A 23,264-nucleotide genomic window follows, 5' to 3' on the forward strand; every position below is an offset into this window, starting at 1 on the left:
CAAAGCCTAATGTTGCATTTTTGCTGTTTCCAGAAATTCTTTCTACAAACAAATTTTTTAAAAATAGATTATTTTCATAATCAGAGGCCTATTACAAGTATTTCTCAAGGGTAATAACATTTTTTTCTTCTAATTTGGATCTATGCTTGGGTCTCGCAGGGTTAAAGATTTATAATACATACAGCTTTGAAAGTTCCTCATTTTCCAAAGACACAGTCAGTCAGTCAGTCAGTCAGTCAGACACAGTTGCAGTTGAATAGGACATAGAAACACAACATACTTCTTATTTGATCCTCCCTACTATTCTATCTGTTGGCAAAAAAAAGGTAAGTTATTTAATAATGTCATAATAAATGTATAGGAGCGAACATTTATTTACGGATCAAAATTGCTTCCGTTTTAGTGATTATACTCGGTAACACTTTACATTATGGTGCCCTTATTACTCAAATATATATATTTTTTTGGTAATTGATTGGAACATTTTACTGTGTAGTAATTCCTGTAAGTACAGTGTAATAGGTGTTGTGATTAGTCATTGTTACACTGTGCTTGCCCTGTACTTACAGCAGTAACCCTAACCCTTACCCTAAACCCTAAGTACAGGGTAAGTCCAGTGTAACAATGAGTAACTACAATACTTGTTACACTACAGGGACAATTACACAGCAATAAAGGCACTGGAATGTAAAATGAAACCGTTGAAGAGGAATTTACACTGTGTTAGCACCATCAAATCGTATTACAATCTGTCCATATACACCCTCGGGAAGAATATGTTGCATTTGTTTACATTTTGTGACAAGCAAGCATAAAGATATGCAAATGTTCATGTTCTCATCCATTCATAGAATGTTTGGAAATGATGTAGAGTCAGGTATTTGTAAAAAAAAATCTATATAAATACGAGTGGGAAAGTGGCCGTGCGTTTGGGCAATTAATAGACACTTCATTAAGTAAAAACACTGGACACAGACTGCTGCGCCATAACCAATCAGAGCTATACGGGCGTGTGCCATTCACTTTGATATTTTACTGCACTGGACTGTGTGTTTACAGGCAGCAGCACAGCACGGTTTTGGTTAAATCATTCTTTTGAAAGCAGTAGCACACAGCAGTAGTCACAAAATAAACCCTATCCCTCCACAAACAAACCTTTTGGAGTCCCGGAACGTCACAGGTGTTCACCCAAATTTGCCAGGACATTGTGTCATTGTCCCTGGAGGTTTTGTCTAGTTCCCGGTTTGTTCTGGAGATATCCCGAAGGTTTATAGGATGTTTTTAGAAGATTCTGTTATTGTCTCCTGGATATTTTTGTTTAGTTCCCGGCTTGCTCCGGGGATGTCACCTGATGCTCGCAAAGACCTGATGTGTTTTCAATTTACATACATTACACACTTTGACATACATGAATACATTGTGTGTTCATTTACAGTAATTATTATTCAACCTTTCCTGATCTGAACTCACACCCTCTTGGTTCATGGCATTCCGATCTTCTGGCAACGCCACCATGTCTGACTCAATGACGGATTTCACCTGTATTCCTACACTTAGTACTTCAAAGTAAATCTCAGATCTGTTAAAAATACACGGAAGGAAAACTATTGTATTCATCTGTAACGTTTTTCCTCCTCTTCTGACGAGGAGTATGAAGGATCGGACCAATGCGCAGCGTGGTAAGTGTTCATGTTATTTATAAGGAACAGAAACACAACAAAATAACAAAGAGAGTGAAACGAAAATGAAACAGTCCTGTAAGGTGCAGCAACACAAAACCGAAAACAACTACCCACAACCCATAGTGGGAAAACAGGCTGTCTAAGTATGGTTCTCAATCAGAGACAACGATTGACAGCTGCCTCTGATTGGGAACTATACCAGGCCAAAACCAGAAATACAAAACATAGAACAAAAACATAGAATGCCCACCCCAACTCACACCCTGACCAAACTAAAATAGAGACATAAAAAAGGAACTAAGGTCAGGACGTGACATCATCATAGTGAAGTACTAAGCAGAAAGATCAGCAAATCCAGATGTTATGAGTTCAAATCTCACGGTCCAGATTCACATTTGTTAAATATGGATAAGAATGATCCGGATTCTGTAATCCACTTTTTTGCAATCCAGGATCAGATTGATCTAGCTGTTTTTGAGCTGTTTTTTTCTGTGAATTGAATAGATTTAAATGTTAGAATGTTAGAGTTTTTCAAAATGGAAATGTTTTATTCTGATCCTCCATATAGGGATCCGGATTTGGTAATCCAATCTGACCTTTAATCAGGATTAAAAGTTGTTTATTGCATTTTTCAAAACTCAAAGGTGGTGATTAGGATAGTTTTGATGACTACCTTGATCCCATTCTAATCCAGATGAATCCATTTGAAAAACTGGCCCCTGATGACTGGTAAAGCAAATGTCTTGAGAACATTTTACAAACGTCCTAACATGGTCCTCAATGACGTCCCGATAACTTACAGGGAACTCAGCAGCAGAGAGGAGGTCGTTCACTATCTTTACTAAGGCAGTTTCAGTGCTATGCATAGCCCAGAAGCCCGACTGGAGGGGTTCAAAAGTTCATGAGAGACCCTGTGTTGTTGGATTTGTGATGCTACCACCCACTCAAGCACTTTGCATGCATTAGCCTTGTACAAATCATCCTGATCTCGCAAGCTCACATTCTGTTTCGCTTCACGGACCGAGCTCACAATGGTGTGTACGAGGCTATATGATTTGGGCTAATGTGTTGTATGGAGATTACTACAGTTCCACTGTGATGCCTGGACGTTTTGGAATTCTAACCCCTGTTAAACTTTGCGTGTTTGAGCTACAGACTGCTGGACTATGACTCTCACAAGCCACACAAGAGTTGTTAGAATGTAAGAAGTTTCCAGGACATAGTGTCTATAATACTGTAATAAGCTAACATAGTTGCTGTCACAAACTCCAAACCCCAGACAGTTTTCACTGACTAGTTAGATATTATTTCCAACTGAGCAAACAGGTACCGGTACTTACAGCATTCTTATAAATACATTTTTCATTAGGTTTTTTACACCAATTTTTTTATTGACATTTGTCAAATCAAGTTCCATTTCCTGTAGTACACAATCAGCTCCTTTGTTGAGGGAGAGGTTGTTGTCCTTGCACCACACTGCCAGGTCTCTGATCCCCTACCTAATAGGCTTTCTTGTTGTCGTTGGTGATCAGGCCTACCACCATTGTGTCGTCAGCAAACTTAATGATGGTGTTGGAGTTGTGCGCAGCCACACAGTCGTGGGGGATTAGGGAGTACAGGAGAGGACTAAGCATGCACCCCTGAGGTGCCCATGTGTTTAGGGTCAGCATGGTGGATGTGTTGTTGCCTACCCTCACCACCTAGGGGTGGCCCGTCAGGAAGTCCAGGAACCAGTTACAGAGGGAGGTGTTCAGTTCCAGGGTCCTGAGCTTAGTGATGAGCCTGGAGGGCATTATGGTGTTGAACACTGAGCTGTAGTCAATAAATACAATTCTCACATAGATGTTCCTCTTGTCCAGGTTGGAGAAGGCAGTGTGGAGTGCAATAGAGATTGCATCAGCTGTGGATCTTTTGGTGCGGTATGCAAATTGGAGATGGTCCAGGGCATCTGGGATAATGTTGTTGATGTGAGTCAGCCTTTGAAAGCATTTCATGGCTACAAAAATGAATGCTACAAGGCAATAGTGACGTAGACAGGTTACTTGAAGAGAGCAGGCGAGAAGATTGTTAGGTGTCCGACCCCATAGCAACCACCTGATCCTGGCAACCTATCAGTGGCCTGGTCACAGAGGTCACTGGGAGTTTGGGCAGACAGTTTATGACCCCCTAGTCTCTCTGGCAGCGTCAGGGGATGGGTGGAGTAAGTCTCACAGGCAGGGGAATCTATAACAGGTCTACCACTATACCATGAATAAATGCCACACAGCGGATGTTGACTTTAAAAAAAGGAATCCTTCATTTCACATGCAGAGGTAATACAAGCTAATAACTGTGTTATTCCCCCTGCTCTTCCCCGACAGAGACATGGCTGGCGCTTTAAGATTCCTCCTCAGTGGCTGTCTGCTGCAAGGTGGGTGGCTGTGGGAGTTGGGATCACTGGCCAAGATCAGGGGTGAAAGTAAGGCGGTACGTACGGTCCAGTATGGCGTCCAGGCAAAATAAAGAGAGGAGGTACGCCGTACCGGTAATCATGACCCTATCACCATAATAATTTAAAAATATCATTAAAAAGTAGGCTATTACACTATTATGTATCATTACTGCATGTCAGAGGCATGAAACATTTGTGAATTGACTTGAAAACGTGTGGTATTGCCTACGCTCCAAAATGTGATGTGGTTCGAGTGGATGAAGGTGCTCGGGTATAGCCTGGTAAAGGAGCCGTTCGGATTATGAAATCAGATGAAAACCTCATGACGGGTTGTGTTTATGACATAAATAAAGGTAATACATTTTAAATGTGAAATGACAAATCTTTACGACTAGGCCCACAGAGATCCTATTGAATTAACAGGGATTCTATAACTAATTATATGATTAGGCCCATGAAAATGCACACATAAGACGTCCCGTACCGGGAAGGAATTAAACCTTCTTTCACCCCTGGCTAAGATGATATGTGCAGCAGCAATGTGTGGTAATAATAATTAATTAGTTATTGATACACACTCACACCCTAACAAATGTCCTATGTTGATCGTAAATATAAAAATTCTAATAAAGTGTCACCCAGCTGGAAAAATGGACTGGTGCGGATACACAGTACACCTAAAATACTGTCTTTCTTGAGTTGAATGAGTCAAATCGAACTCTATAAAGACTTGTGCTGTTGTGTGTGTGTGTTTTAGGTGTTCTCTGTGAAGATTGGACAGCCTTGATGCCTCAGAGTATAGAGGCTCTGAAGGGATCATGTGTGCGCATTCCCTGCTCATTTACACTTGGTTCCATAAAGGCAGTGGACTATAATCCCTGCCTAAAAACTCACTCATGTAATGCCATTTGGATGAGAGGGGGAACAGATAAGACAAACACAGTAGGCTCCAGTCCATCTGGGAACTTGAACCAGAAAGACTGTACTACAATCCTGGACAACATGCCTACTGGTGACAAGCTTTACTTCAGACTAGAATGTGGCAACTGTGTCAAGTTTAATTTTGGCACACCTGTTCAAATCAATATCGCAGGTAAGACACATAGCTATCCAATCAAACGGAATTACTGACCACACATGATTCTATACACTTTACCTTGACAAAAACTACATGAAATTGTATTTAACATATTTTTATTTGTAGACTTTGTTTTCACTTATCTTATTGAACAATTGATTGATTATCATTGATAGTGGGTGTGTTTGTTCCTTTTTGTTTCATTGAGCTAGTAACGTGTCTTTCTATTCTAGACACTCCCCCCACACCCACTCTAACCCCAGCTACAGTGGAAGTGAGGGAGGGGACCTCAGTGAGTTTGATTTGCTCTGCTGCAGCCCCATGTCCCTCTCTCCACCCAACTCTGACATGGACCCCCAGTCTGGGTCAAAGTGAGGAGGGACTACAGGAGAATCAGGATAAAACTCAAGTCAAGACCTCTTCTCTGACCTTCACTGCTTCATACCTCCATCATGAACAGAATATCTCCTGCACTGCTCTCTACAAACAACAAGATGGCAAGAATGTCAAATCACCTGAAACTAGTCTGACCGTCACGGTTCTATGTAAGATCATTTGGACTTTTTTTCCACCTCATATTAGCATCAGTTGTTTGGTTTTGTTTCAGTCAAACATGAATAACATTGTGTGCACTTTCTCTAAGTTTCTCCCAAGAACACCTCAGTGTCAGTCAGTCCCTCTGGTTCAGTGTTAGAGGGCAGCTCCATGACTCTGACCTGCAGCGGCAATGCCAACCCAGCAGTGAGCTACACCTGGTACAGAGTCAATGGAGTTCAGGTGACAACAGTGGGGTCTAGCAGAATGCTAACTATCCAGGTGTCTGCAAACAACAGTCAGTTCTACTGTGAAGCCAGAAATGACCATGGAACCGAGAACTCCTCTGTCATTCAACTAGATTTGCCATGTAAGTACTTGCACTATCTCAGTAGCAATGGGTGCAATGGCGACACCACTAAATTCACTTGTCTCAAACGTTGTCCCTGTTTTTCAGATCCTCCCATGTATACCTCAGTGTTAGTCAGTCCCTCTGGTCCAGTGGTAGAGGGCAGCTCTGTGACTCTGACCTGCAGCAGCAATGCCAACCCAGCAGTGAAGACCTACACCTGGTACAGAGTCAATGGAGTTCAGGTGACATTAATAGGACATGGAGAGAAACATCAGACCCAGGTGTACACAGATCAAAGAAAGTTCTACTGTGAGGCTAAAAATGTCCATGGAACACAGAACTCATCAGTCTTTGAACTGGATGTTATGTGTAAGTATACAATGAAACTATGGATGGGCGCGAGTATTTGAGTACTCAGGTACTCGATTCAAGGTTTGTATTTGTTTCCTACAATCAAATGCAAGTATTTAGCTGGTTAAATTCATAAGCACTGACATTTCAACTCTAAGATGGATTTGATGTTTAGAGAATACAGTATGTCAAATGCAGTGAAAATATGTTCAGTTTGTTTTTCAGTTGTATAAAGAATAACCAGCACAACCAGTACAACTTACATTTATTTTTATGAGAGTACTCAAACACCGATATTTTTTCAAATGCCCATCCATATTAAATACAAGTATTGAATATTTCTTTGCAATCACTTTGTACAGTTGAAGTCGGAAGTTTACATACACCTTAGCCAAATAAGTATAAACTCAGTATTTCACATTTCCTGACATTTAATCCTAGTACAAATTCCCAGTCTTAGGTCAGTTAGGATCACCACTTTATTTTAAGAATGTGAAATGTCAGAATAATAGTAGAGAGAATGATTTATTTCAGCCTATAATTCTTTCATCACATTCCCAGTGGATCAGAAGTTTACATACACTCAATTAGTATTTGGTAGCATTGCCTTTAAATTGTTTAACTTGGGTCAAACGTTTCGGGTAGCCTTACACAACCTTCCCAGAATAAGTTGGGTGAATTTTGGCCCATTCCTCCTGACAGAGCTGGTGCAACTGAATCAGGTTTGTAGGCCTCCTTGCTCGCACACGCTTTTTCAGTTCTGCCCAAAAATGTTCTATAGGATTCAGGTCAGGGCTTTGTGATGGCCACTCCAATACCTTGACTTTGTTGTCTTTAAGCCATTTTAAGCCAAGTATGCTTAGGGTCATTGTCCATTTGGAAGACACATTTGCGACCAAGCTTTAACTTCCTGCCTCATGATGCCATCTATTTTGTGAAGTGCACCAGTACCTCCTGCAGCAAAGCACCCCCAAAACATGATGCTGCCACCCCCATGCTTCACTGTTGGGATGATGTTCTTTGGCTTGCAAGCCTCCCCCTTTTTCCTCCAAACGTAACGATGGTCATTATGTCCAAAAAGTTATATTTTTGGATCATCAAACCAGAGGACATTTCTCCAAAAAGGATGATCTTTGTCCCCACGTGCAGTTGCAAACCGTGGTCTGGCTTTTCATGGAGCAGTGGCTTCTTCCTTGCTGAGCGGCCTTTCAGGTTATATCGATATAGGACTCGTTTTACTGTGGATATAGATACTTTTGTACCTGTTTCCACCAGCATCTTCACATGGTCCTTTGCTGTTGTTCTGGGATTGATTTTGATCCTTCCTGAGTGGTATGATGGCTGCGTGGTCCCATGGTGTTTATCCTTGCATACTATTGTTTGTACAGATGAACGTGGTACCTTCAGGCATTTGGAAATTGCTCCCAAGGATGAACCAGACATGTGGAGATCTAGAATTTGTTTTCTGATTTATTTTGATTTTCTCATGAAGTCAAGCAAAGAGACACTGAGTTTAAAGGTAGGCCTTGAAATACACTCACAGGTACACCTCCAAATGACTCATTGACTGAATTGACTCAATTAGCCTATCAGAATCTTCTAAAGCCATAACATAATTTTCTGGAATTTTCCAAGCTGTTTAAAGGCACAGTGTATGTAAACTTCTGACACACTGGAATTGTGATACAGTGAATTATAAGTGAAATAATCTGTCTGTAAACAATTGTTGGAAAAATTACTTGTGTCATGCACAAAGTAGATGTCCTAACCGACTTGCCTAAACTATAGTTTGTTAGCAAGAAATTTGTAGAGTGGTTGAAAAACAAGTTTTAATGACTACAACCTAAGTGTATGTAAACTTCTGACTTCAACTGTGTGTATACATATATATATATATATATATATATATATATATATATATATATATATATATATATATATATATATATATATATATATATACATATTAGTACTTTTTTTGTTAGACTCCCCAAAGAACACCTCAGTGTCAGTCAGTCCCTCTGGTTCAATGATAGAGGGCAGCTCTGTGACTCTGACCTGCAACAGCAATGCCAACCCAGCAGTGAAGACCTACACCTGGTACACAATCAGGGGAGGTCGGGGGACACCAGTGAAGAATATGCCAGAGCTAACTGTCCAGGTGTTGACAGATAACAGCATGTTCTACTGTGAGGCCAAAAATGACCATGGAATCCAGAAATCATCTGCCTTTCAACTAGATATGATGTGTAAGTACACAATAAAATAAATGTGTATAATATATTTGTGAGCTATACACACAAAAACAATTGTTCTATATGGTACCAAATAAGGGGTATTTGGCTTGTAACCATAGCGGATCCTTTTTTGGTATATATATATATATATATATATATATGTTTATATATATATTTATACACAAAAATAAGCTTCTATAAATAACCATGCTCATAAGGTTCTAAATGGAACATCTGTGGTGATAAACATAACCATTTCCTAAGGGTCTATAAAGAATCATTAATAAAAGGTTCTGAAGAACACCAAAACAGAGTTCCGCTATGGTTACAAGCCTTTTGGGGGCTACATAGAACCCTTTTTTCATGTTTTTTTATATAGAATATTTATGGACAATAGTTTTATAAAGATACTTCCTCGGTCTCAAAGGTTCTTTGTAGATCTTTTTGAAAAACCATACAGGGTTCATTATTTTGTTTAACCATATCACATTGTTAAAGTTCCAATGCAGCCATTTTTATCTCAATATCATATCATTTCTGAGTAGCAATTAAGTACCTAACTGGGATTGTTTTAAATAAAAATGTGTCCAAAAGAAACAAAAATATCTTCTTAGCAGAACAATTTCTCTGTCATCAAGCAGGCCAAAATTCCATCCCACCAAAACAGGCAGAAATTTCAGACCATCTTTTCAAGCAGCTGTTACGTTAAACGGCCGTTATCATAAGTTTTTACAATTTCACAGTATTATTCCAACCCCGTGGTGTGGAAATAGAATCTGAGTGTACAAAACATTAAGAACACCTGCTCTTTCCATCACATTGACTGACCAGGTGATTCCAGGTGAAAGCTATGATCCCGTATTGATGTCACTTGTTAAATCCACTTCAATCAGTGTAGATGAAGGGGAGGAGACAGATTAAAGAAGGCTCTCTAAGCCTTGAGACAATTGACACATGGATTGTGTATGTGCGCCATTTAAAGAGTTATTGGCCAAGACAAAATATTTTTGTGCCTTTGAACAGGGTATGGTAGTAGGTGCCAGGCGCACAGGTTTGTGTCAAGATCTGTAACCCTGCTGTGTTTTTCACGCTCAACAGTTTCCTGTGTGTATCAAGAATTGTCCACCAACCAAAGGACATCCAGCCATCTTGTCAGAACTGTGGGACACTTTTGAAACCTTATAGAGTCCATGCCCCGACGAATTGAGGCTGTTCTGAGGGAAAAAGTAGACGGGGACGGGGGGTGCAACTCAATATTAAGAAGGTGTTGCTAACGTTTGATATAATACATTTATATGAAACACAGGAATACCTATGTTTGACAGCACTGGGCTTTTAAAATTATTTAGGTGTCATAATTGTGTTAATTGACAAGTTGAATCAGGTGTGCCAGCTCTAGAACAGCTGGAGACATCTGAGGAGAGAATTGTTCTCAGTTGACAGAAGGCCATACAGGAGTATTTCACAAGACACTGTGACTGACCGTAGTCATAATGATGATGAAATAGCATAACACAAAAAAGATGGAACTGGAACTGGAATTGACACTCTCACTTGTGGTTGCACAAGAAGAGCTGTGAGCAAACCACATCCCAAAATATTTGAATGAGGTGCCGCCCCTTACATTTTAATTATCACTAAGAGAGGAAAGAACCCTTTTCAGAAATGCAAAGAATCAATGAGGAGCTCAAAGGGTTCTTGGAGCCATTACCCTTCCAAAATAACCCTGGAGGAACCCTATTTTCTAAGTGTGTAGCCAGTATCATAACACACACTATGTTTACGTATTTCATTCAGCATCTGATGTTTCTTTCCCCCAGACCCTCCCAAGAACACCTCAGTGTCAGTCAGTCCCTCTGATTCAGTGTTAGAGGGCAGCTCTGTGACTCTGACCTGCAGCAGCAATGCTAACCCAGTGGGGACCTACGCCTGGTACAGAGTCATTGGAGATCAGGTGACATCAATAGGACATGGAAACAAACATCAGACCCAGGTGTACACAGATCACAGACAGTTTTACTGTGGTGCCACAAATGACCATGGCACTAAGAACTCATCAGTCATTGAACTGGATGTATTGTGTACGTATAATTCTGGAACTATTGTTTGTACTCTATTTTAGTTGTGAGGATAGCACCAAGTTTTAAAACTCTTTTTTTTAAAGCCTTTTAACTATTTTTACACCTGTCTCTTCAGATCCTCCAAAGAACACCTCAGTGTCAGTCAGTCCCTCTGGTTCAGTGTTAGAGGGCAGCTCTGTGACTCTGACCTGCAGCAGCAATGCCAACCCAGCAGTGAAAAACTACACCTGGTACAGAGTCAATGGAGACCATGTGACACAAATTGCTAATGAAAGAGAGTTAAAAACGGAAGCATCTATAGACCAGTTCTACTGTGAGGCCAGAAATGACCATGGTACAAAGAACTCATCAATCATTCTACTGAATGTGCTATGTAAGTACAACATTACAAACATACTGGAGCCTCAAGTAATAACTTATTAAACAAACAAAAAACAGGTAGAACATTTTAATTGCATATTCTTTGTTGTTTTTCAGACCCACCAAAAAACAGCTCAGTGTCAGTCAGTCCCTCTAGTTCAGCAATAGAGGGCAGCTCTGTGACTCTGACCTGCAGCAGCAATGCCAACCCACCAGTGGGGAGCTACACCTGGCACAGAGTCAATCAAGAACAGGTCACAGAAGTGGGATCTAGCAGAATGCTAACTATCAAGGTACCCGCAGACAACAGCCAGTTTTATTGTGAGACCAGAAATCGTCTTGGATCCCAGAACTCATCTGTCACTCAACTAGATGGGATGTGTAAGTGCAAAATTAAAACAAATGTACACAATAGTTTAACACTATGGCTAGTGTCATAACACACTCTAAACTACCTGTTTCCACACAATATGCTTCTTCACATCTTCAGATCCTGCCAAGAACACCTCATTGTCGGTCAGTCCCTCTGGTTCAGTGGTAGAGGGCAGCTCTGTGACTCTGACCTGCAGCAGCAATGCCAACCCAGCAGTGAAGACCTACACCTGGTACAGAGTCAATGGGAGGGAGGGAGTCATTGTAGGATCTGGACAGAGCTTCACCTTCAATAAGATTGTTATCAGTGATAGTGGGCGGTACTATTGCGAAGCAGAGAACAAGCATGGGGTGGACAACTCAACAACTACTTACATAGATGTGACATGTAAGTTGTTACACTTCTATATCCTGTGAACATACTTTAAAGGGGCAGTGCAGTCAAAAACGTGATAAAAAATATATATATTTCCAAGCACTGAGGTCATACTAACACTCTGAAATTGTGGAAACGATGCCCTTTTTGTGTAAGTGCTTAAAAAAATATGTTTTTGAATACCTGGAATTTCAGCCTAATCATGTGGGATGGAGTTTTTGGCCCACAGCATGTCATCACATTCTGATCTAATTATTCTGACCAATGACCAGTCATCTTTTATTTGTATACAGTATGTATCCTCCTACTGTTAAGTGGTAAGTGGGGTAGGCTCTAGAGAGTCTGGACCAGGGGTTCCCAAACTTTTTCACTCAGGCCCCCTTCCAGCATTGGGAAATATCTCTCCCCCCGCGCGCACACAAAACGTCTATTTCTATGGGCACAAGCACGGTTCATGGTACAAACTGTTCACACCCCTCTTGTTGATGGAGAGAACATTTTGCAGGTTTAAAGCTTATGTCCTGCAATTCTACACATTCTGTCATCAAGTGCAGAGAACATTTTGCAGTTTTAAAGCAACGTTTCTTGCAAGTCTATACATTTTGCCATGTCTAATGTGTATTCGTGTGATATTTGAGCGTCACAAACATTACAAAAGAATCTATGAGCTAAAAAACCTAGCTTAAAAAAAAACAGACGCTGACATGGGCTACTTAATTTGGACATTTCTGACAAGTTACAAATAGCTCTCCAAGGTATGAAATGACTGACATGACAAGAAGAAAACTGATGGTTCACTACCAAATTACGAAAATGCACCTTGTGCATTCTATTATTACAACTTCCAAGTGTAAATTGACTGAGTTCCTTTAAACGCGTTGCATGACTTATTATACAACGGGTGGGTCTAATCCTGAATGCTGATTGGTTAAAACCACATTCCAGTCGGTGTCCATTCCATAAATTACCACCAGCTAAATCTATTGCATTAAAATGCCTATTTACTCTGTTCCATCTGACTGCACAATCCACTGTCTCATCAGCCCAGCCAGGCACTTTATAAACTTGATCTTCACTATAAAAAGCATATTGACATTCTCTCACATTTCTTTTAGACTAACATTTAGTTTTCAACAGAGGACATTTGTATAAACCTTGCTGTCTATCTCTCTGACATTTGCAACATTGTTTCAATATTAAAATTAGATCTCCAGATGTCCCATAGTAATGACCTCGTCGGGATGACAGACAGGCAGACAGCTTTTCTCAGCCAGTCAAAATCATGAATAACATCATTTTTATGGATATATACAAAGAACTATCAATAGAAAACAGGTAAAACAAAACAATGTGTAATTAGGTTGCTGTCTTTCCAGATTACGTTTAATGGGATTGTGTTAGCTGTGTTGCTGGCCAGCTCCTCTGAACAAGTGTCCTGACAAGAGAGTACATGTTCAATGCCAGGCGAAGTCGCGCCTTATTAGCTCATTGTTATGGATGTATCCAAATAAATATCACTAGAAAACAGTTTAAACAATCGCGGCTACTTTGCTGTTATTCTGGCTACATTGTTTGACGTGACTGTCAGTTAGCCGTAGTTGGCTCGCTAGCAAGCAAGAGATAAGAACGTCGTCATGAACATTTAGAACCAACGACTGGGTCGCGTCCATAGATACAGAACTGTTTCGATATGCTTTGTGTTGAAGTCACGGCAGACAAATATATATATTTAAGCAAACTTTATTAGGCTTTTGCTACAAGAACAAAAATACTTAATGACTGGCACGCGTCTCTGGCAACCGAACCGATAGAACGAACGACCAGCCGGCTTGGATAGCAACCCTAGATATGTGTCGGGACTATGTCTTGCGGAAGGATGAAAGAGTATTAATAAATAGATCAAAATAATGTTTTTAATCAAAATATGTAAATCATTATTTGAATATGTTGGTGTCCCGTTGTATAAAAGTGATAATGCCCTCGAATGCCGGTGTTTGGAGGATATATTGGTACAGTTTGCCTGCCCTCAACTTCGTCTCGGCCCTAACAACACCGTGCCAATATATCCTCCAAACACCGGCTTCTCTGGCGTAATCACTTAATCGAACAACAGATATAACATTTCACTGCATCATTTGTTTTGGTTTTTCAGACCCACCAAAGAACACCTCAGTATCAGTCAGTCCCTCTAGTTCAGCAATAGAGGGCAGCTCTGTGACTCTGACCTGCAGCAGCAATGCCAACCCACCAGTGGTGAGCTACACCTGGCACAGAGTCAATCAAGAACAGGTCACAGAAGTGGGATCTAGCAGAATGCTAACTATCAAGGTACCCGCAGACAACAGCCAGTTCTATTGTGAGACCAGAAATCGTCTTGGATCCCAGAACTCATCTGTCACTCAACTAGATGGGATGTGTAAGTGCAAAATAAAAACAAATGTACACAATAGTTTAGCACTATGGCTAGTGTCATAACACACTCTAAACTACCTGTTTCCACACAATATGCTTCTTCACTTCTTCAGATCCTGCCAAGAACACCTCATTGTCGGTCAGTCCCTCTGGTTCAGTGGTAGAAGGCAGCTCTGTGACTCTGACCTGCAGCAGCAATGCCAACCCAGCAGTGAAGACCTACACCTGGTACAGAGTCAATGGGAGGGAGGGAGTCATTGTAGGATCTGGACAGAGCTTCACCTTCAATAAGATTGCTATCAATGATGGTGGGCGGTACTATTGCGAAGCAAAGAACAAGCATGGGGTGGACAACTCAACAACTACTTACATAGATGTGACATGTAAGTTGTTACACTTCCATATCCTGTGAACATACTTTAAAGTGGCAGTGCAGTCAAAAACGTGATTAATATATATATATATATATATACTGTATATATACAGTGCCTTGCGAAAGAATTCGGCCCCCTTGAACTTTGCGACCTTTTGTCACATTTCAGGCTTCAAACATAAAGATATAAAACTGTATTTTTTTTGTGAAGAATCAACAACAAATGGGACACAATCATGAAGTGGAACGACATCTATTGGATATTTCAAACTTTTTTAACAAATCAAAAACTGAAAAATTGGGCGTGCAAAATTATTCAGCCCCCTTAAGTTAATACTTTGTAGCGCCACCTTTTGCTGCGATTACAACTGTAAGTCGCTTGGGGTATGTCTCTATCAGTTTTGCACATCGAGAGACTGACATTTTTTCCCATTCCTTCTTGCAAAACAGCTCGAGCTCAGTGAGGTTGGAAGGAGAGCATTTGTGAACAGCAGTTTTCAGTTCTTTCCACAGATTCTCGATTGGATTCAGGTCTGGACTTTGACTTGGCCATTCTAACACCTGGATATGTTTATTTTTGAACCATTCCATTGTAGATTTTGCTTTATGTTTTGGATCATTGTCTTGTTGGAAGACAAATCTCTGTCCCAGTCTCAGGTCTTTTGCAGACTCCGTCAGGTTTTCTTCCAGAATGGTCCTGTATTTGGCTCCATCCATCTTCCCATCAATTTTAACCATCTTCCCTGTCCCTGCTGAAGAAAAGCAGGCCCAAACCATGATGCTGCCACCACCATGTTTGACAGTGGGGATGGTGTGTTCAGCTGTGTTGCTTTTACGCCAAACATAACGTTTTGCATTGTTGCCAAAAAGTTCAATTTTGGTTTCATCTGACCAGAGCACCTTCTTCCACATGTTTGGTGTGTCTCCCAGGTGGCTTGTGGCAAACTTTAAACAACACTTTTTATGGATATCTTTAAGAAATGGCTTTCTTCTTGCCACTCTTCCATAAAGGCCAGATTTGTGCAATATACGACTGATTGTTGTCCTATGGACAGAGCCTCCCACCTCAGCTGTAGATCTCTGCAGTTCATCCAGAGTGATCATGGGCCTCTTGGCTGCATCTCTGATCAATCTTCTCCTTGTATGAGCTGAAAGTTTAGAGGGACGGCCAGGTCTTGGTAGATTTGCAGTGGTCTGATACTCCTTCCATTTCAATATTATCGCTTGCACAGTGCTCCTTGGGATGTTTAAAGCTTGCGAAATCTTTTTGTATCCAAATCCGGCTTTAAACTTCTTCACAACAGTATCTCGGACCTGCCTGGTGTGTTCCTTGTTCTTCATGATGCTCTCTGCGCTTTTAACGGACCTCTGAGACTATCACAGTGCAGGTGCATTTATACGGAGAATTGATTACACAGAGGTGGATTGTATTTATCATCATTAGTCATTTAGGTCAACATTGGATCATTCAGAGATCCTCACTGAACTTCTGGAGAGAGTTTGCTGCACTGAAAGTAAAGGGGCTGAATAATTTTGCACGCCCAATTTTTCAGTTTTTGATTTGTTAAAAAAGTTTGAAATATCCAATAAATGTCGTTCCACTTCATGATTGTGTGCCACTTGTTGTTGATTCTTCACAAAAAAATACAGTTTTATATCTTTATGTTTGAAGCCTGAAATGTGGCAAAAGGTCGCAAAGTTCAAGGGGGTCGAATACTTTCGCAAGGCACTGTATATATATATATATACACTGAGGTCATACTAACACTCTGAAATTGTGAAAATTATTCCCTTTTAGTGCAAGAGCAAAAAAATATAGAAATATACACCACCGTTCAAGTTTGGGGCCACTTAGAAATGTCCTGGTTTTTGGAAGGAAAGCAACTTTTTTGTCCATTAAAATAACATCAAATTGATCAGAAATACAGTGTAGACATTGTTAATGTTGTAAATGACTATTGTAGCTGGAAACAGCAGATTTTTTAATGAAATAGCTACATAGGCGTACAAAGGTCCATTATCAGCAACCATCACTCCTGTGTACCAATGGCACGTTGTGTTACCTAATCCAAGTTTATCATTTTAAAAGGCAAATTGATCATTAGAAAACCCTTTTGCAATCATGTTAGCACAGCTGAAAACAAGAACATTTCTAAGTGACCCCAAACTTTTGAACGGTAGTGTATATGTTTTGCATTTCAGCATGTTCAGGTGGGATGGAGTTTTTGGCCCACAGCATGACATCACAATCTGATCTGATTATTCTCACCAATGACTAGTCATCTTTTATTTGCATGTGTATCCTCCTACTTTTAAGTCTAGACCCGGGGTTCCCAAACTTTTTCACTAAGGAGAAAATTTACCTGCCTGAATGCATAGTGCCAACTGTAAAGTTTGGTGGAGGAGAAATAATGGTCTGTGGCAGTTTTTCATGGTTCGGGCTAGGCCTCTTAGTTCCAGTGAATGGAAAGCTTAACACTTCAACATACAATGACATTTTAGACGATTCTCTGCTTCCAACTTTGTGCAAACAGTTTGGGGAAGGCCCTTTCCTGTTTCATCATGACAATGCCCCATGCATGAAGTGAGGTCTATACAGAAATGGTTTGTCAAGATTGGTATGGAAGAACTTGACTGGCCTGCACATAGCCTTGACCTCAACCCCATCGAACACCTTTGTGATCAATTGGAATGCCACTGCGAGCCAGGCCTAATTGCCCAACAGCAGTGCCCGACCTCACTAAGGCTCTTATGGATGAATGGAAGGAAGTCCCCGCAGCAATGTTCCAACATCTAGTGGAAAGCCTTCACAGATTTTTTAATGAGATGTCCACTTGAGCCAGCTATTTGCTGTTTCAAGTGGGGACTCTTCCGGCTGAGGAATAAGTTTCACACATACCAATGTGCTAAATTCACCCCTCAAACTTACTCAACAGCAACCCCAGCTTTGAGCTGAGCTCATCTATAGATCTGAGTCACTAGGAGCTGCTGTAAAGGACGTAACACTGCTTGCTTAGCGAGTACTGCTTCCACCTGATTTGGCTCACACCAAGCCTGATGTCAATACAGTTTTCTGTTCCTAAAACTAGAATCTGTTACGAATAGAGTGCAGTAAGTTTTGTAGATGTGACCCTTTGTCAAGGTTTCTAAAAGTTGTGTTGTTTACAAGGACCGCAATGGCAAATTGAGTTATTGCACACTTCACAGCGAAGGTGTTCCCTAACGGAAATGTGCAAATACATGCTAGAACCCACCAATAGGATCTTGCTAGCTCTTGCTTGGCTCTGCCCACCTCCTTGCTCGTTCTGCCCACTATGCTTAATTTTCCCCCATTGAAAACGACACAGAACTATCTCGGGTTAGTTATACATATTTTTGACTTAGCTGTCTTCCTCCTCTGTTGTCTATAGTTGCTCCAAAGATTCTGCCCTCCTCTCGCTGCATCAGAACTGCTGATCAGATCAACTGTACCTGTGAGAGTCATGGGAACCCCTCTCCCGAAGTGGAGTGGCGATTGGCTGGATCGCCTGTCAATCACTTTACTAACACTGTCGTCAGAGAGCGAATGGGCAGCACAGGCCTGAGAAGCTCCCTCACCACCCACCAATCACAGGAGGAGGACACGCCCCCTCTGGTCTGCCTCAGCACCAACTCTGTAGGATCTTCCAGCCTCCAGTTCTGTATTCAATGCCTGGGGAGTCACCAGGGGCTGGGAAAAAGCGTTGAAGTTCTTGAGGGTAAGTGCTTTATGTAATCAAATGCCATACATACACGTTGTGCAGCATTTGGTGTTTTTCTGCAGTAAAAGCGATTTGGATCTGGTCAAAACATAATTGTATAGTATAGGTACTTTGAAATACACAACCAGTCATCATCATTCATAAGGGGTTTGGACATCAGAATTGACTGCAATAATGATCTTGATAACCTAGATAACAACTTTTGTAAGTCTATCGATGAAAGTTTTTTCTGTTCTCCCCTAGGTCAAGTTTCCTTGCCAATCTTCATCACTGCAATATTTGTTTCGGTATTAATGACAGCACTGATATGTGCTTTACTGTATCTCCGAAGGTAAGGTCATCACTCTTTAAATGTTCCGGAAATACTGCACGTATTTGTGTGTTTATACTTTTTGTGCTTTACATTAACTTAGTTCCTGACTCTGAAGTCAACACTTATTTATAGCTATCTGATTTGACCAGTTTTTTGTATGATGATTTCACAGGGTTTGGTATCCTTGTTTTACGGTACTCAGAGGTCATTACAAATATTACGACAGTGATGTGGGGATGAACCTAGTTCCGACCAGTGGTGAGAGGACACAGGTAAGCATAATCAGATTCATCCTGGAAATATGTTGATAATGAAATGACAACAAAACAAATCTGTTAAATGTCTATAAATGTATGTTATTGCAGGATCCTCCTGCGCCAGAAGAAGACATATACGCCAACAGCATGATACCGAGTCAGGCCAGGAGACAGGGACGCAAACAAGACCTAGAGGCCCCGAATCTGGGTCCCAAACCCCTGCCTTCCTCCAAAACCATCTCTGAGACCGACCGAACCAGCCTGCCCAATCTAATCGCTGACACTGCTACAAATCCAGGAGAAGGCACTGCAAAGAAGGAGGGGGAGGATGTGTTTTATTCCAGTGTGATTTGGAAGAAGAAGAAGTGGATGAAGAAGAAGAATGAGGGGTCCGTGGACGGGGGAAGGGAGGCGTCTAGCGGTTCCTATCTGGAGGAGGAAAGGTGTGTGCTGGGAAATGTAGGCAGACACAGAATAAGTAAGGTACTGGAGATGGATCACCTGCAGTTTCTCTAGTTTTTCATGAATATAATGTAGGTCTATTGTACTTTCACAGAGATATATTGCTCTTAATGAAAGTATAACGCTGTCTTTTTCACCACAAAACAAATAAAAACATGAAATGTCCACTTTATTGTACCCTAATGTAATTGTTCACAGCATTATGATGACCTACGTTCTGTATAACCTTTAATGTTGTCAAGGTATTTAAAACTCTTAAACTTACTCTAATATCATTGAATGTACCAACACTAACAAAAAAACGAGAAAAAAAAATGCGAAGATGTGTTATAAAGCTAACAATAGAACAAACTCTTGGCCAATTGGAAAGTAGGCTCAGACAAACTCATTGAGTTTCCTGTTTGAAAATATCAAAGGGGAGGATGATGTAGTGGGTTTCGCTTTGTGAGCAGAACAGAGGGCCAACACAGACAGACGCTCAACACCACCTCTGAAGGTAAGGCATGATGTTAATCTCTAGTTTAATGGGGATTTGTGACCACATTTCAATGACAGGTTTATAATGTTGTTTTGTAGCCTGCAGGTACACTGTGATGCATTTCCAGTAACCTCTTCCCACAGGACCTATCACATAATATATAGTTTTCTATTTGTTATTCACCAGGGGCAATGTCCAGTGCAATTCACAGCAGTGAATGAATACATTTTTATTATTTTCTCGTATTGGTCCCCCGTGGGAATCGAACCCACAACCTTGATTTTGTAAGTGTCACACTCTACCAACTGAGCCACATGGAAAAATAAATATTAAGTATTTATTAGGATCCCCATAAGGCAGCAGCTACTCTTCCTGTGGTACAAACAGGAACAAAATAATTACATCTCAACAAAACAACAGCCTACATCAAAAGTAAAACAATACATCATACAAGACATTACATAAATGTGGAGTATTACAATATTAAAATGTGTGTTTGTGTGTGTGTGTGTGTGTGTGTGTGTGTGTGTGTGTGTGTGTGTGTGTGTGTGTGTGTGTGTGTGTGTGTGTGTGTGTGTGTGTGTGTGTGTGTGTGTGTGTGTGTGTGTGTGTGTGTGTGTGTGTGTGTGTGTGTGTGTGTGTGTGTGTGAAATAAAATAAATAAGGGGGCCTCCCGGGTGGCGCAGTGGTTAAGGGTGCTGTACTGCAGCGCCAGCTGTGCCATCAGAGTCCCTGGGTTCGCGCCCAGGCTCTGTCGTAACCCGATGCACAATTGGCCTAGCGTCGCCCGGGCGCACCAGTGACTCCTGTGGCGGGCGCAGTGTGCGCTAACCAAGGTGGCCAGGTGCACGGTGTTTCCTCACATTGGTGCATTGGCTTCCGGGTTGGATGCGCGCTGTGTTAAGAAGCAGTGCGGCTTGGCTTGGCTTGGTTGGGTTGTGTATCGGAGGACGCATGACTTTCAACCTTCTTCTCTCCCGAGCCCGTACGGGAGTTGTAGCGATGAGACAAGATAGTAGCTACTACAACAATTGGGGAGAAAAAGGGGTAATTTAAAAAAATACACTTCGTAAAACTACAGTGAAATGCTTACTTACAGGCCCTTCCCAACAATGCAGAATACAATAATAACAATAATTATAATAATAGAATAAAACAATTGTAACACGAAGAATAAATACACAATGAGCAATGATAGCTTGGCTATATAGATGGGGTACAACTACCGAGTCGATGTGCATGGGTATGAGGTAATTGAGGTAGATATGTACATATAGGTAGGGGTAAATTGACTAGGCAAACAGGATAGAATGTAGACAGTAGCAGCACCGGATGAGATGAGTGTTTAAGTGTGTGTGTGTCAGTGGAGGCTGCTGAGGAGAGGAAGGCTCATAATTATGTCTGGAACGGAGCTAATGGAATGGCATCAAGCACATGAAAACCACGTGTTTGAAGTACAACTTCTTGTACCATTCCACTTATTCCATTCCAGCCATTACCATGAGCCCATGAGTCCTCCCCAATTAAGGTGCCACCAATGCCCTGTGGTGTGTGGTGAATGTATGCCTGTGTGTACGTTTTGTGTGTGTGGGAGTGATTGTGTGTGTGTATGTGTTGGAGTATCAGTGTAAGTATGCGTGAGTGTGTGCGCATAGTGTCTCTTCACTGTCCGCGTTGTGGCTTGAGGTTGTTTAATCCTTTTTTAAAATCAGATTTTACTGTTCTCTTGAGTTATTTGATGTGGAAGAAAGTTCCCTGTATTCATGGCTCTACCTCAGGGGTATTCAACCGGGGGTCAGCGGAGGTACTGCAGGGGGTCCACGAATATACTGTATATTTTAGGGTGGAATTTTTATTTTGTTTACTTCAATGTTTTTATGAATATCGCAAGCAATAACAGAATAAACTCAATTTGAATTACATACCTACAGTAGAAAAGAGGAGAATATATTGTTTCTAATAATGTCAACTTTATTTATGAACTCCAATACTGAGCCAATTACACTAATTGGAGTCAATTACACTCACTGGAGTATCTGACATAGGATTTGAAAAATCTTCTCCTTGCCATTATCAATCGCCTGGTGATTTGACAAAACGTGATCCCCCCCTTAATGTATGAGTCACTGGTTTGCCTGGGAGGGGGTCCCTGGGCAAGTAAAGGTTGAAGAGCCCTGTTCTATGTAGTCAAGTGCTAGAGCTGCAGTATAGTGAGATGTTTTCATTAGAAAATATACAAAAACACTAAATATTCTGAATGTATTTATGTTGCGATTCAATCCATATTAAAGCAGAAATGAAATACAAGTACATAATTGACGTATGTAAGGTACTGGGTGTCGTGAGTGGGAAGTCAGGCACAGGAAAACAGAGAGTTCAATATAGTGCTCTTTTAATGCACATACGGTGAACCACGGCCACCCCACTAATCACTGGGTGCTCAAAACAAAATGCCCCAGACACGGGGAACGAAAACAGTCCAGCACTATACACGAACATAAACCAACACGGTCGACAATAACAAACACCAGGGTTACAATAATCAATCCCACACTAAGAAACGGGCGGGCCGGCTGACTAATAAAGCCCAACTAATTACAACAAACTAAAACAGGTGTAACCAATAAACACATTTATTTTATTTTTTATTTCACCTTTATTTAACCAGGTAGGCAAGTTGAGAACAAGTTCTCATTTACAATTGCGACCTGGCCAAGATAAAGCAAAGCAGTTCGACACATACAACGACACAGAGTTACACATGGAGTAAAACAAACATACAGTCAATAATACAGTATAAACAAGTCTATATACGATGTGAGCAAATGAGGTGAGATAAGGGAGGTAAAGGCAAAAAGGCCATGGTGGCAAAGTAAATACAATATAGCAAGTAAAACACTGGAATGGTAGATTTGCAATGGGAGAATGTGCAAAGTAGAAATAAAAATAATGGGGTGCAAAGGAGCAAAATAAATAAATAAATTAAATACAGTAGGGAAAGAGGTAGTTGTTTGGGCTAAATTATAGGTGGGCTATGTACAGGTGCAGTAATCTGTGAGCTGCTCTGACAGTTGGTGCTTAAAGCTAGTGAGGGAGATAAGTGTTTCCAGTTTCAGAGATTTTTGTAGTTCGTTCCAGTCATTGGCAGCAGAGAACTGGAAGGAGAGGCGGCCAAAGAAAGAATTGGTTTTGGGGGTGACTAGAGAGATATACCTGCTGGAGCGTGTGCTACAGGTGGGAGATGCAATGGTGACCAGCGAGCTGAGATAAGGGGGGACTTTACCTAGCAGGGTCTTGTAGATGACATGGAGCCAGTGGGTTTGGCGACGAGTATGAAGCGAGGGCCAGCCAACGAGAGCGTACAGGTCGCAATGG

At 41.1% G+C, this 23,264-nt stretch overlaps 1 protein-coding gene across 1 annotated transcript; it reads left to right on the forward strand.

The window, feature by feature from the left end:
- The first annotated feature begins 206 nt into the window (after positions 1-206).
- On the forward strand, positions 207-19,578 carry LOC139380786 (B-cell receptor CD22-like). The gene is made up of 17 exons (XM_071123816.1): positions 207-326; positions 4,043-4,092; positions 4,871-5,206; positions 5,425-5,736; positions 5,835-6,095; positions 6,183-6,446; positions 8,414-8,677; positions 10,486-10,746; positions 10,862-11,119; positions 11,224-11,487; positions 11,597-11,866; positions 14,007-14,270; positions 14,380-14,649; positions 18,050-18,376; positions 18,623-18,710; positions 18,865-18,964; positions 19,058-19,578. Exons 2-17 carry the CDS (start codon positions 4,047-4,049, stop codon positions 19,463-19,465), a joined length of 3,993 nt encoding a protein of 1,330 aa, XP_070979917.1. The 5' UTR covers positions 207-326; positions 4,043-4,046; the 3' UTR covers positions 19,466-19,578.
- Positions 19,579-23,264: the final 3,686 nt, after the last annotated feature.

Source organism: Oncorhynchus clarkii, chromosome 2, assembly GCF_045791955.1.
Source record: "Oncorhynchus clarkii lewisi isolate Uvic-CL-2024 chromosome 2, UVic_Ocla_1.0, whole genome shotgun sequence".
NCBI classification, from domain to species: Eukaryota; Metazoa; Chordata; class Actinopteri; order Salmoniformes; family Salmonidae; genus Oncorhynchus; species Oncorhynchus clarkii.